At 36.8% G+C, this 13,583-nt stretch overlaps 1 protein-coding gene across 1 annotated transcript; it reads right to left on the bottom strand.

Moving 5' to 3' along the window:
* Positions 1–4,268: 4,268 nt before the first annotated feature.
* Positions 4,269–12,735, bottom strand: LOC141691238 (enoyl-CoA delta isomerase 1, peroxisomal-like). Its single transcript, XM_074495976.1, has 2 exons — positions 12,622–12,735; positions 4,269–4,986 (listed from the first exon to the last, which is right to left on the bottom strand). The coding sequence occupies exons 1-2, from the start codon at positions 12,733–12,735 to the stop codon at positions 4,318–4,320; spliced, it is 783 nt and encodes a 260-aa protein (XP_074352077.1). The 3' UTR covers positions 4,269–4,317.
* Positions 12,736–13,583: the final 848 nt, after the last annotated feature.

Genomic DNA, 13,583 nt, shown 5'->3' with positions numbered 1-13,583 from the left:
TAGTTGACTGCAAATTTTTTCAGTTTAAGTACCTACTTGCAAGTTCGGCTCCACTTCAATAACGAATTAGTCATTTAACTTCTTAATATGATATCAGAAGAGTTCTCGAGTTCGAATCGTTTCACAAATATATTTGTATATATGTTGTTTGTTAAAGGTGGTTTATTTGATCCTCGTAATTTATTCTGAGTGTTGCCGGTTTATGTTGTCGATTTATTCCATCCTACGATTGAAAATATAATATAAGATTTTGTTGTCCTTCAGGTTTTAAATACCACCTTTCAGGATTATTGCAATATAAAATAAATTTATTGAAACTAATATAATAACGGAATTCTCTCGTATTTCTTAAAAAAATTGCAAATAGTGCTCCATTGTAAACATCTTCCTTCCTCACTGGGTAGGTAACAACATTTATTCAAACAAAAAAACGAAATGACAAATTTAAAGTAAGGTTTCGTGAATATATCCGCAAAAGAAAGAAGAATTATCACGTACGCTTAACATTATACAACCACCTTTCATCTACAACAACCCCAGCTAGCGGAACCACTCAACTTAGAGACCGAAAGAGAAGAGAAACGCACGCTTTTGTAAAACCCATGGAATACATATAAATATAATTACACATTATTGGCACAGCATGCAGGTTTTGTAGGCCGATCAAAGTCGTGGCTTAAGTTCAAGCACCCGAGAATTCGTTATCATTTCATCAGTCTCGGCTATAGTTAACTTATCCAACACATCATGAAAAAGAATTTTGTTAAATATATGATCCTATTGAGGCCTTCCTCTAACACCTTAAGGTTTTAGATGAGCTGGTTACTCAACAGGTTTTCTTCCTCTTCTTTGTTTTTGGTTCTTCCTTGATATATAAACAAATGTTTACCTAAATATATGAAAGTTATCATGGTATAAGAACCTCCGATTCTCGAGGCCTAACAATTTAATAAGTATTATTTCTTTCATAGTGTTTTTAAGATAATATCGATGAAAGCTCATGACAACAACGAGCGTCGACGGGGTTCGTGGGTATATCTGATATTTATGTACATGTATATAGTAGATCAGAGAATGAAGCTTGGCGAAAAGGTGAGATTTTGATTTAATTTTTTATCTATCAATATTTTGCATATGAGGTGTTTGATAAAATGTCAAATAGAATTTATATGTTTGCTGTTGATTGTCGCTTGGATTGGAAACTGCTGGAGGTGTTACAACTGTTTTGATCCTGAGAAACACAACCATCTCTCCCAATGAGCAGAGAGACTGGGCCACATCTTGGAGGCGGTAGATTTCCGGGTAATGACAAGGTTGGGACTGCATTTGATCTTGTTAAGCAGATGCATTATCTTTTTGTTAGTGTGGTTAAGGCCAAGGAGCATCAAAAAAAACCTAATGATCATTTTCCTGACCCTTACATTGAGTTGCAACTTGGCAATTTTAGAGGTACTACAAAATATTTTCAGAATGTGAGTGATCCTGAGTGGATCCAGGTGTTTGCGATTTTGAAAAATCAGATTCATGCTATGAGTATTGGTTTTTCTGTGAAGAAAAAGTATGAAAATAATAAGGATTGTTTTATTGAGAATGTGTGTCTCAATATATTGAGGTTCCGAAAAGGGTCTCACCTAATAGTCCTTTGGCACCACAGTGGTATAGATTGAAAAATAAAGAAGAGAAAATGTCTCAAGGGAAGTTGATGTTGGTTGTTTGGATGGACACAAGCTAATGAAGCTTTTCAGGAAGCTTGTATTGGGATGTTACCGCAGTTAGCGGTGATGGTATTGCAAAAAAAATAAGATAAAAGCGCAGAGCACACAGACTCTCCTCTCTATCTTCCTTTTCGAAGAATTTGGCTGAATTAGAGTGCAACTACTGTATAAAAAGCACTAGAGTCGAGACTGATAGATGGCAGATGAGGCAGAGGTAGAAGTTAAAAACCATGTGGATTTTTATGATGACAATTATGAAGAGATGAATGATGTAGTTGGAGGAAGGAAGTGATGATGTACAAGACAAACAGGAAAATCTGAAAAGTTAAAATTCTGGGAAGGAGTAACCTGAAGATGACTTAAACCGTTAAATTAACAATGCATATGAGTCTGGTGAAGATAAAGGTAAACCATTTAAACTTGTGGATGACGAAAACAAGCAGAAGCGTGCTGAACTTCTTGCTCTTCTTCCTCATAGTTCTGAGGTATTCATTGGCGCTCTTCCAAGAGGTATTACCGAAAAAAAAGTTAAGAGGTCTTTGCGACTATGTGAGCGACATTATTGAGATAAGGTCGATGAAGAATAAATATACTGGTGAAAATAAAGGTTTTGCTTTCGTATCATTCAACACAAAGGATGTCGCACAAAAGGCAACTGAACAGTTGCATAGTAAAGATTATAAGGGTGGGACCTTGAGGTGCTCACTGTCTGAAACTAAATGCAGATTGTTTATTGGCGATGTTCCAAAGAACTTGACTGACGATGAAGTTAAAAATTTAATCGATGACGTTGGTCCTGGGGCAAAATATTTGAGCATATAAAGGATCCTCAAACTCCAAGCCGTAATCGAAGTTTTGCTTTTGTTGAGTATTTCAACAATTCATGAAGCTGAAAAAGGGGGAATGGAACTTTAAATGCATTTTATGTGACCAAGTATGGACAAAAGTGGATTTGTACTAGGACAATCATGAATAATGATAGTGCTAAACGGAATGAGCAAAAGTGGAAATTAATGGCGGAAAATCTAGAGTTAAGCCTTAGAGAAAGCCATGGAACTTCTTGTGCAGAAATTAAGTCTTAAAAGCTCTGTAAAAGAGCAAGGCAGTCTGCGGATCACAATTTTCTGGGAAAGTTTGAGCTCTTTGATTTAACACCTGCTCCAAGGTGTCTGCCACATATTAGGTGTGTAAACTTTTCCAGCATTTGTTGGTATTTATTGGCTGCTCTTTAGTGAGCTTGTTCCTTTATGGGTGTGCCCTTTTATGGGTTGGCTGCTCTTTAGTGAGTTCGTATCGTGTCAAGTTAATTGATATTGTTGAAGCCGAGAGGTCACATTTTAAGTGACTGAATACTCTTGTTTTTTTAGCTCTGTGAGCATTTACAGTTGAGCTTGCATAGCGTCAAGTTGGCTGATATTGTTGAAGCCGAGAGGTCACTCCATCGAAGTGACTGAGTAATCGTGCTTGTTTTGAGCTCTGTGAGCATTTACAGTTGAGCTTGCATAGCGTGAAGTTGGCTGATATTGTTGAAGCCGAGAGGTCACTCTATTGAAGTGACTGAGTACTCGTGCTTGTTTTGAGCTCTGTGAGCATTTAAAGTTGAGTTTGCATAGCGTTAAGTTGGCTGGTATTATGAGCTCTGTGAGCAATTGTCCTCTAATAACAAGCAAACAAAGTCAGTGTCCTTCATGGTAAGCTTAGTCAGGACTTAAGTAAAGTTAAAGCTTGATGCAGCGTATCAAAGAAGCGAAGCAAAAGTCTGGTGGCTGCCCTTTCTTTCTCCAATTCTTGGTTAACAGTAGTGGCCTATTTGTTGATATTGCGGAGATGTTGGGACCAGTTAATTACAACTAGAGTCTCGAAAATTGTCAACAAGGTGAAAGGGTTGGATTTTTTCCTGTCAAGTGGCACATTGTGTAGGATGCACCCAACAGTATACTGAAGTACATAACACTACAGAACAATTAAAATAATTTGATACTAATGGTTGGGATACTCAAGAGGTTAAGTTGAAGCAGGGTGTGCAGTTTAAAATATTCCAGGACTACTCAAGCAGGCAGTACATCTTGGATGATTTTGATTTTTACAAGTTTATATCTTCAAGTTAAGAGTTTTACTTTGTTCTCACTCATTAGCTTGAGGAGGAGTATTGAGAAATAAAAAGAAGGGTAATTTAGTCATTGTAGTATAGTAGGTATTGGCTCTATTATATAAAGTCACACTCAGTTACATTTTAGACGGGTGAGATATAATGTAGTCCTTTGAGATATATGATATAACAAAATCTTTCTTAAAAAAAAGGGAGTGTTAAATATATGATCCTATTGAGGCCTTCCTCTAACACCTTAAGGTTTTAGATGAGCTGGTTACTCAACATGGTATCAGAGCTTAGGCTGGCGGGAGAACTAAGGTTCGATTCCCAGCCACCCCCAACATTCTCATAATTTATTGTGGACACTAAAGGCAATTAATGCCCCAAAGATGGGCGCCGGTGTTCCACTCTTCGACCCATAAATGGGCTTTCGAGTGAGGGGGAGTGTTAAATATATGATCCTATTGAGGCCTTACTCTAACACCTTAAGGTTTTAGATGAGCTGGTTACTCAACAAATTTTTCGATTTTCTGCGTACACTTGCCCATTCCACTTTCTCCTTGCCAACTGTCCCCCCAGCTCCACCGCTGCTTCCACTGTCGCCTCTGCACTATCATAAGCAGCATCAATAATCCCCTTCTCCACCGCCTTTTCTGCTGTCATTTTCTCGGCCCTTAAGACAATGTCACGCAGAACAGCTCGACTCGAAACTTTGGCCTCAAGCGTGGCCTTAAAAAAAGGTGTAGGAAGTACTTCCCCAATATCTAGCCCACTCATGTATAAAAACCCACGGTCCTTTCTCATCAACACGTAGTCGTGGCAAAGGGCTAGAATGTAACCTTGGCCAACTGCATGACCATTGAGGGCAGCAATGGTTGGCATAGGGAGAGACATTAGGTCAGTAAGAAGAGATCTTACTTTCGATATCATGAAAATGAGTCTATCTTTGTTGGAATCAACCCAAGATATGTCGCCACCATTGGAGAAATATTTGCCTTCTCCTGTAGTAATAAGGGCGGCGCCAGGGGAATGCGAGGCAGTGGTTTCGGAGCGGATTCGATGGAGAGCGGAGGAGATAGAGTCTACGAGAGTTGGGTTGAGACGGTGATCATGGTTGCCTGTAAGTGTTAGAATGTAAACGCTTCCACGTTTCTCGAGGGTGCATATTTTTGCTGCCTCCTGTAATTATCCCTTAACTTCTGTGATTATAGAAAATTAGAGTAGGTTTTGTTTTATTATATAGTAGAAATCCTTATTAAAAATTCGTTTAAGCAAAAGCAGCCACTTTGATGATGTTCACACATGAACTAGGGCACACAATTCGGACTGTTTTTACATGTGTGCCCGCCACAACCACAAATATATAAGAAGTGTTAGCTTCAATTATTGGACGAGCAAAAGGAGGGTTTTTGGTTTAATATATTATTACTACATCTGTCCCATTTGCCTTTTATTTTTAAGGTGACAAAAAATCTTACCTACCAATATTTGATCAATGAATATAAATTTTATATTAAATTAAAACTTGGATTCTAAACTTTAATTTAATATAAATATTAAAAATAATAAATATGTATAGTTATATTTTTTTAACATCTCAATTTATGTGTGAAAATGTCAAAAGTAGTTAAAATGGGATAGAGGGGGAGTATTATGATAATTCTGATATATACCATTACATGTTTAAATCACCAATTTTAAAAAATAAATCATCTTCAAAAGTGTTAGTTTGCTAGTACATTTTAAGGTTGAGAAAGAATTGGCATAGAAAAATAATAAATAGTAATTTTTAGTATAAATGGCTATAGCAATTAATAGTTTGCTACAGTTTAAGGTTGAGAGTCTCAAACTCATGCAACTCGTGAATCATCATTCACAGGAGATAACTACATATAGCAATCCATTTGCATTCCACACCGAGATTGTTGGTTGTATACTCCCATGAATGACGTGAATGACATGTTTTACATTATCTGCACTATAACTTATAATATACTATGAGTGTTGGTTACATTAATATTTAAAAAATTTATTTATCAATTATATAATAATTATAAATATTTATAAAAATATATGATAATTGTAAATTTTTAATAAAAATAATTAGGAAAAAAATTGTAGTTATAGTTTAGTTGAATAAATTTTAATTATAGTTTAGTGGAATAAGAAGGTTATATGTAAGTACTTTAACAATTTAATATTTTATCATGTGTATAACACTATATTTTTATTTTTAATGATTAAAATACGGGAATAACTGTTAAATCAAAATATAATATATTTCAATTATTATATATATATATATCACTGCAAGAAAAACAACCATTTTCTATGATAGGAAAAGACTGAATTTGAGCGGATGAAGAAGGCATTGAACTTCTAGAAACTCCACCAAAAGATTCTTGAACCACTCTTCTAGCCTCATCCATCATTAAGGTAGATGGTTCATACCTGGCTTTGTAGAGTTCATCCAGTTTGACCTTGATGTCATTATTTTGAGAAATTTGATTCTGTATAACTGTATGAAGGGCCACAAAGGACTCCCTGGGTTGCTTGACACTGGTCTCCACGGGTGTGAGATCTAGCTTGGTTAGCTTATCAGTGAATTTTTCGCCCTTTGACTGGGTAGAAGCTTATCAATGTTAGCATTCATCATGTGTTTGACTTGTTCTTGATGTATGTCCAGTGTTTTCTTTAGGGCTTTACCAATAAAATTGAATTCCTTGAGTTGAGTTTTGTGAATCTCTATGAAAGCATCATAAATCCTTTGAGGTGTAAACTCTTTAGCATTGCTGCCAAGAATGGTGATGTAGTCTTCCCTGAACCTTTAAAAACTTCCTCCATGTCAATAGTGAAAGATTTAGATAACCAAGTATCCACATTGCCAGCTCTCTCAGCTCATCTATAATCTTTTCTTGTTATTCTTCAACTTCATCTCTGTAGTTTAGAAGAATTTCTTGGTAGTCCTGGTTTGACGTATCAGATGTAAATAGTTGTTGAGCTATATTTGCAAACCCTTTAATCTAGTCTACAGGTATTTCATTTATAATTTAGGATTGAAAATGTGTGTCTTGAAGCCAAGAGGTAAAATAATGTGTTTTTTGGGTAGAGATGGAAGGTTGTTCAGTGTTTGGCTGCATGGTGGTTGAGGTGGATGGCGCATCTGTGACAGATGTCACAGTTTGACTCGTAGTAGTAATTGTGGTATGACAGTGTGTTGATCACTTTGAGAGTGATCTTCCATTTGAATTAGAGAAGAGTTGACCAGGTTATTGTCATGTACCATGGCCTCAAACACTTATTCTTCTTGCAAAGAACTAACACTAGAATGTGCTATTGTACTTTCCTCCCCAGTGGCAAATAATGGGCAGTTATATATATAATAACAAGAACATGGCAAATAACCAACTAAAGAAATAAAACACGAAGGCAATAACAAACTATAAAGACTGTAATTGACAAAGAAAGTAAAGAAAACTTATCTCATATCATTTTCCAAATTCTGATAAGAAGAAGAACACAACAGCTGAGTCGCCAAACCCTTCCAGAGGACTTGACTATTCTTGAAGAGATTATTGCCCCCACTTAAGCTGTGATGGAATGCAGCAATATCACTTCCAGGATAAAACAACAACAGATCAATCTAGCCACAGAACCAGCAATGATCAACGGCGACTCGCACCTCAGTTTGCCCAAAAAACCTATGCAACTCATATATGTTTGCGAGGTAGGCACCGAGACTTGTGTCATTTTAATCTCAAGTATACCTTTCAATATATAGCCATCTCAAGTTGCTCTTCTTCTATTTTACTCGATGTGGTACACCAAGTAACAAAACAGAAAAAGTAAACAAAATGGGTTTTTCTTATTATTTATATTATATCCTGATTAATTAATATTAATATTACAAAATATATTCAGAGTATGATTAAAATAATCCTTACTCAATATATTTTATATTAATAATTAAATAATCAATATAAATAATTAAACTTGTAATAGAAAAGAAAAATATAAGAGTTCCCACTAGCACTAGGCCACACAAGCATCCAACTTATGCTAGTAGTTGTAAACAACACTAACACAAGATGCTATATAAACTCAATATCTTTCTTTTACAATACCAATGTGGGACAAAATCCCCATAACCCATTTCAAACAAGCAACTTTGTCACAATATATTCATGGATTCCACTAAGAAAATGTCTTAGATCCAAATATGAAAGTTTAAGTCCTCATGTCAAGGAACAACCTCCAAGTGTTAGTTTCCGGAAATCATATCAAGAACATATATAAAATATGCCTCAAACTTTCCATTTTCTAACAATCCCCCATAAATCTATAATTAAATTACATACCAGATTTTATCATGACTTGCTTTTCAGAGTCGGTACCCTCCCGGGTTTGAACCCTCCTAAGTCCTCTACTTCGATGGCTACCGGATACAGGTGGAATGTTTCACCTTGAATCTTTATCCGTTGGGTGTAACCACACTCCATAGACGACGACAAGTCAAAGGCTATGGTGCCAATCTACGGCTTTGAGACGTTAATGGTCATGTCTCGATTATTGTTCGTCGAATGTTTCGAGGAATAACCCTTTCCTCTAATTACGACCACACAATTACATTCGCTTAGCTGGGCATCTCCAGAGATGTACTGCTATCATCTCGTCAAACGACTTGACCCCATTCAGAGTTCAAATAATTCTTGCTAACTAGCAGTTCAAGTACCTCTTAAGGTTTATAGGGAATAGACTCAGATACATAAGTATCTAAATGTATATGGTAGAGGTACTACCAATTCATCCTTACAACTTGTTATTACCACATTGAATACACTTCGAGGGATCTCCTCTCAGGTATATTGGGTTCCCGCTATTGATGAATTATGATGGGTTACCAGTCCCATCCCCAACCTCGACTTAAGGACTATAGCATGCTCAATCCCTTTAGTCAGCGGATCAGCTATATTATCCTGAGTTCCTATGAACTCTATAGCAATAATCCTATCAGACACAAGACCCTTATAGACTTTAGTCTAACTTGGATGTGTCTCTTTATTTTAGCATTATACTTTACACTTCTGACTTTGTCGATAGTTGTACGGCTATCACAATGAACAGAAATGGCAGGAAGCGGCTTGCTTACTACAGGTAACATACTCATGAGTCCATGTAACCATTCAGCCTCCGTCCCCGTGGCATCAAGTGCACACAACTCAGCCTCAAAAGTAGACCGAGTAATCAAAGTCTGTCTATAAGACTTTCAGGACACTGTTCCACCCGCAAGGGTAAATATATATCCAGACACTCCATTGGAACCAGATTTCTTAGCTATCCAACTTGCATCACTGTACCCCTCGAGTACCCCCGGAAATCTCCGGTAATGCAAACCAAGGGAAATAGTTCCCTTCAGATATCTAAGAACTCTATCCAGTGCCTCCCAATGAGTCTTGTTTGGACAACTTGTATATCTAGCCAACTTAGACACAGAATAAGAAATATCTGGCCTAGTCACATTAGCAAGATATTGCAAACTCCCAATAATCTAAGAATACCTTAACTGAGACACAGGAACTCCTGAACTATTCTTGACTAAGGCAACTTTTGAATCATATGGTGTACTAGCGATTCTACAATTTGAATAACCATACTTCTCAAGTATAGATTTCTCTATATAATGAGACTGTGACAAAGTTATTCCATCAGTTGGCTGAGTCAACTTGATCCCAAGAATCACACTAGCTTCACCCATATCCTTCATCTCAAAGTGCATCTTCAAGAAACTCTTTGTCTCATTAATAATCTCAATATTGGTTCCAAACAACAAGATATCATCTACATACAAGCACACGATCACATAATCATTACCTCTAACCTTATAGTAGACACACTTGTCACTTTCATTAACTAAAAAATTTGAAGTCTAAAACAGTTTCATCAAACTTTTTATGCCAGTCTATAAGTGCTTGTTTAAGGCCATAGATGGACTTGACTAGTCTACATACTTTCCTCTCATTACCAGAAGCAACAAATCCCTCAGGCTGATCCATATAAATCTCTTCTTCAAGGTCACTATGAAGAAAAGTTGTCTTTACATCCATTTGATGGATGATAAGACCATGTACAGAAGCCAATGCAATAAGCATTCTGATTGTTGTCATTCGGGCAACTGGAGAATATGTATCAAAATAATCAATGTCTTCCTTTTGCCTAAAGCCCTAGCAACTAGCCTAGCCTTGTACTTATTTATTGAGCCATCAGGGTTTAGCTTCCTCTTGAAGATCCATTTACATCCAATAGTAGAACACCCTTGAGGGAGATCAACTAACTCCCATGTTCCGTTTGAATAATTGAGTCAATTTTACTCTTTAAAGCGCCTTTTCAATGCCTTGACTCCGAAGAATCCTTGGCTTGACGGAAAGTTAAAGGCTCATCCTCGATATTGTAAGTGATAAAGTCACTTCCAAAGTCCTTGACGACCTTTGCACGCTTACTCCTTCTAGGTTCATCTACTTTGTTAGGAGTAGAGCTACTACCAGGATCCACCCCCACATTTGTCATCTTTTCCACATGATCAGGAATAGAACTTGATGTGTGAGTGGGATCATCCTCAGAACTACCCAAAGATATACCAGTCTTCATTGGGAATACTTCCTCAAAGAAAGTTGCATCACGAAACTCAACTATCTTATTCGCCACAATACCATCTATGTCAGATTTTAATACTAAAAATCTCATAGCAGTTGTGGTTTCAAGATAGCCCAGAAAGATACAATCAACAGTTTTCAGACCCAGTTCCTTTCTCTTGTGTTCAGGGACAAGCACCTTAGCAAGGCACCCCCACACACGAAGATAACTCAAACTTGTCCTACGCTTTCTCCATAATTCATATGGTGTCTTGTCCATATGTTTCAGAGGGACTCTATTCAGAATATGGCAAGCCGTATTCAGAGCCTCTCCCCACATGTACTTAGGCAACCCAGAATTAATTAGCATACTGTTAATCATGTCTTTAAAAGTTCTGTTCTTTCGTTCTGCCACCCATTAGACTCAGGTGTGTATGGTGGAGTAACCTCATGAACTATACCATTGTTTGCGCAGAATTCATTAAACAAGGTACTCGTATACTCACCACCTCTATCAGACCTCAAACGTTTAAGTACTTTGCCAATTTATGTTTCAGCTTCATTTTTATACATAATGAATTTATCTAGTGCTTCATACTTATGTTTAAGCAAATAAACATAACAATATCTACTACAATCATCTATAAAGGTAATGAAATATCTACAGTGATCCTTAGTCAACACACCACCAAATTCACATATATCTGAGTGTACTAAATCTAACAAGTCTGAATCCCTAACAACATTATGAAAAGGTTTCCTTGTTTGTTTAGCAGTTACACACACTTGACACTTAGATTTCTTATCAATGACGTACTTTGGAATCAACTCTAAATTCAACATATTCTTTAGAGCACCAAGATTTAAATGACCAAGTCGTAAATGCCACAAATCAGATGATTCTACACAATTAATAGAAGGTGCAACACTATCATTAATAAAACCACCCAAAACGGGTTCAACATTTATTAAAAACAAACCATCAGACAAGTAACCCTTGCCAAAGAATGTACCAGTATGAGTAATAATTACTTTATTACACTTCAAAGAAAGTTCAAAGCCGTTTTTAACTAAACAACTTCCACTTATAATATTTCTACGAATAGAGGGAACATGATATACTCTAGTGAGAGATAGAATCCGCCCAGAAGCAAACTTCATGTCCATGTTTCCTATTCCAAGCACTTGTGCAGCACTAGCATTCCCCATCGTCACTGTCACTCCATGACTCTGTTGATAAGATACAAACAAGCTAATATCAGCACAAATATGTACATTAGCTCTAGTATCAATCAACCACTCATATGACAGATAAGTGGAAAGTAGTACAGGATTGTAAGTAACATACCCGTCATCGGTTCCAGAGGCAACAACCTCACCAATGACCATGTTAGCTACTGGCCCACTCGTGGTTCCAAGTCCAAGCACAGTATTTGCTTGAGCTACCACTCCAGCTTTCTTACTTGGACAGTCCTTACTCCAATGACCAACCTGTCCACAAGACCAACATGATTTGTTCGCCTTTGGTTTCTTAGCCTTATTCTAGTCAAGTTTAGTGTTAGCCTTCTTAGTAACTACCTTTCTTTTCTGTCCTACAGTCACTATATTCACCTTCGAGCTCCCATGTTCCACAGGCAACACATGTCCCTATTTGGACTTGTGCTGCTCCCGTACTGAGATGTCCAACATCAACTTAGTCCATGTGATCTCTCCTTTCTATCTTTTCAGGGAGAGAGCAAACGCTTCCCAAGACTTTGGGAGCTTTTCAATCACAGGCATCACTCGAAACTTCTCAAGCAAGACCATACCGGACTCACCCAAATCATGAACTAATATCTCAAACTCATGAGCCTGTTCAGTCATGGATTTTCCATCCACCAGCTTAAAATCAAGAAACCTAGCCACATAATACTTCTCAAATCCCATAAGACTTTAGCAGTATAGGCATCTGATGAATAAACATCGAACAAGATGTTCTCCAAGGCTGCCAAAATGGCTGCCCTGGCCACCCCATCCTTCTCAGCCTATAAAGCATAAACCTTAACTGATTCAGCTTTCTCTTGATCCAACCCATGAGGATCATACTGTACCACTAACCATAGATCCTTAACCGTTAACTAGAGCTTCATTTTTTTTCTCTGCCAACGAGAAAAAGAAGCTCCACCACTAAATTTATTAGGCATACCCGATAAATTAATTGGCTGGGGAAACGATACGTGGTCCAGTCAATGGTAGTAGTACCACCAGAACCAGAACCAGTCTCAACAGTTTTAGGAACATTAGCAGTTTCGTTAACCATCTTGCTAATTAATATATAACACAGATAATCTCTTCAAGATTGTTGGGTATAATTCTAACTACATAGCACAATGGGCAGTTATATATATAATAACAAGAACATGGCAAATAACCAACTAACGAAATAAAACACGAAGGCAATAACAAACTATAAAGACTGTAATTGACAAAGAAAGTAAAGAAAACTTATCTCTTATCGCTTTTCAAATTCTGATAAGAAGAAGAACACAACAGCTGAGTCGCCAAACCCTTCCAGAGGACTTGACTGTTCTTGAAAAGATTATTGCCCCCCACTTAAGCTGTGATGGAATGCAGCAATATCGCTTCTAGGATAAAACAGCAACAGATCAATCTAGCCACAGAACCAGCAATGATCAACGGCGACTCGCACCTCAGTTTGCCCAAAAATCCTATGCAACTCATATATGTTTGCGAGGTAGGCACCGAGACTTGTGTCATAACAAAACAGAAAAAGTAAACAAAATGGGTTTTCCTTATTATTTATATTATATCCTGATTAATTAATATTAATATTACAAAATATATTCAGAGTATGATTAAAATAATCCTTACTCAATATATTTTATATTAATAATTAAATAATCAATATAAATAATTAAACTTGTAATAGAAAAGAAAAATATAAGAGTTCCCACTAGCACTAGGCCACACAAGCATTCCACTTATGCTAGTAGTTGTAAACAACACTAACACAAGATGCTATATAAATTCAATATCTTTCTTTTACAATACCAATGTGGGACAAAATCTCCATAACCCATTTCAAACAAGCAACTTTGTCACAATATATTCATGGATTCCACTAAGAAAATGTCTTAGATCCAAATA

The sequence above is a fragment of the Apium graveolens genome, chromosome 10 (assembly GCF_009905375.1).
Source record: "Apium graveolens cultivar Ventura chromosome 10, ASM990537v1, whole genome shotgun sequence".
NCBI classification, from domain to species: Eukaryota; Viridiplantae; Streptophyta; class Magnoliopsida; order Apiales; family Apiaceae; genus Apium; species Apium graveolens.
This window is presented reverse-complemented; position numbering and strand designations above follow the sequence as displayed.

What these genes read in the sequence shown, in the direction of transcription:
- LOC141691238 (XM_074495976.1), bottom strand. Translation starts at nt 12,735, where the DNA reads ATGGTTAACGAAACTGCTAATGTTCCTAAAACTGTTGAGACTGGTTCT. An exon ending in CCAGCCAATTAATTTATCGG is followed by an intron (nt 4,987 to 12,621) that starts GTATGCCTAATA and finishes GGATAATTACAG; the next exon opens with GAGGCAGCAAAAATATGCAC.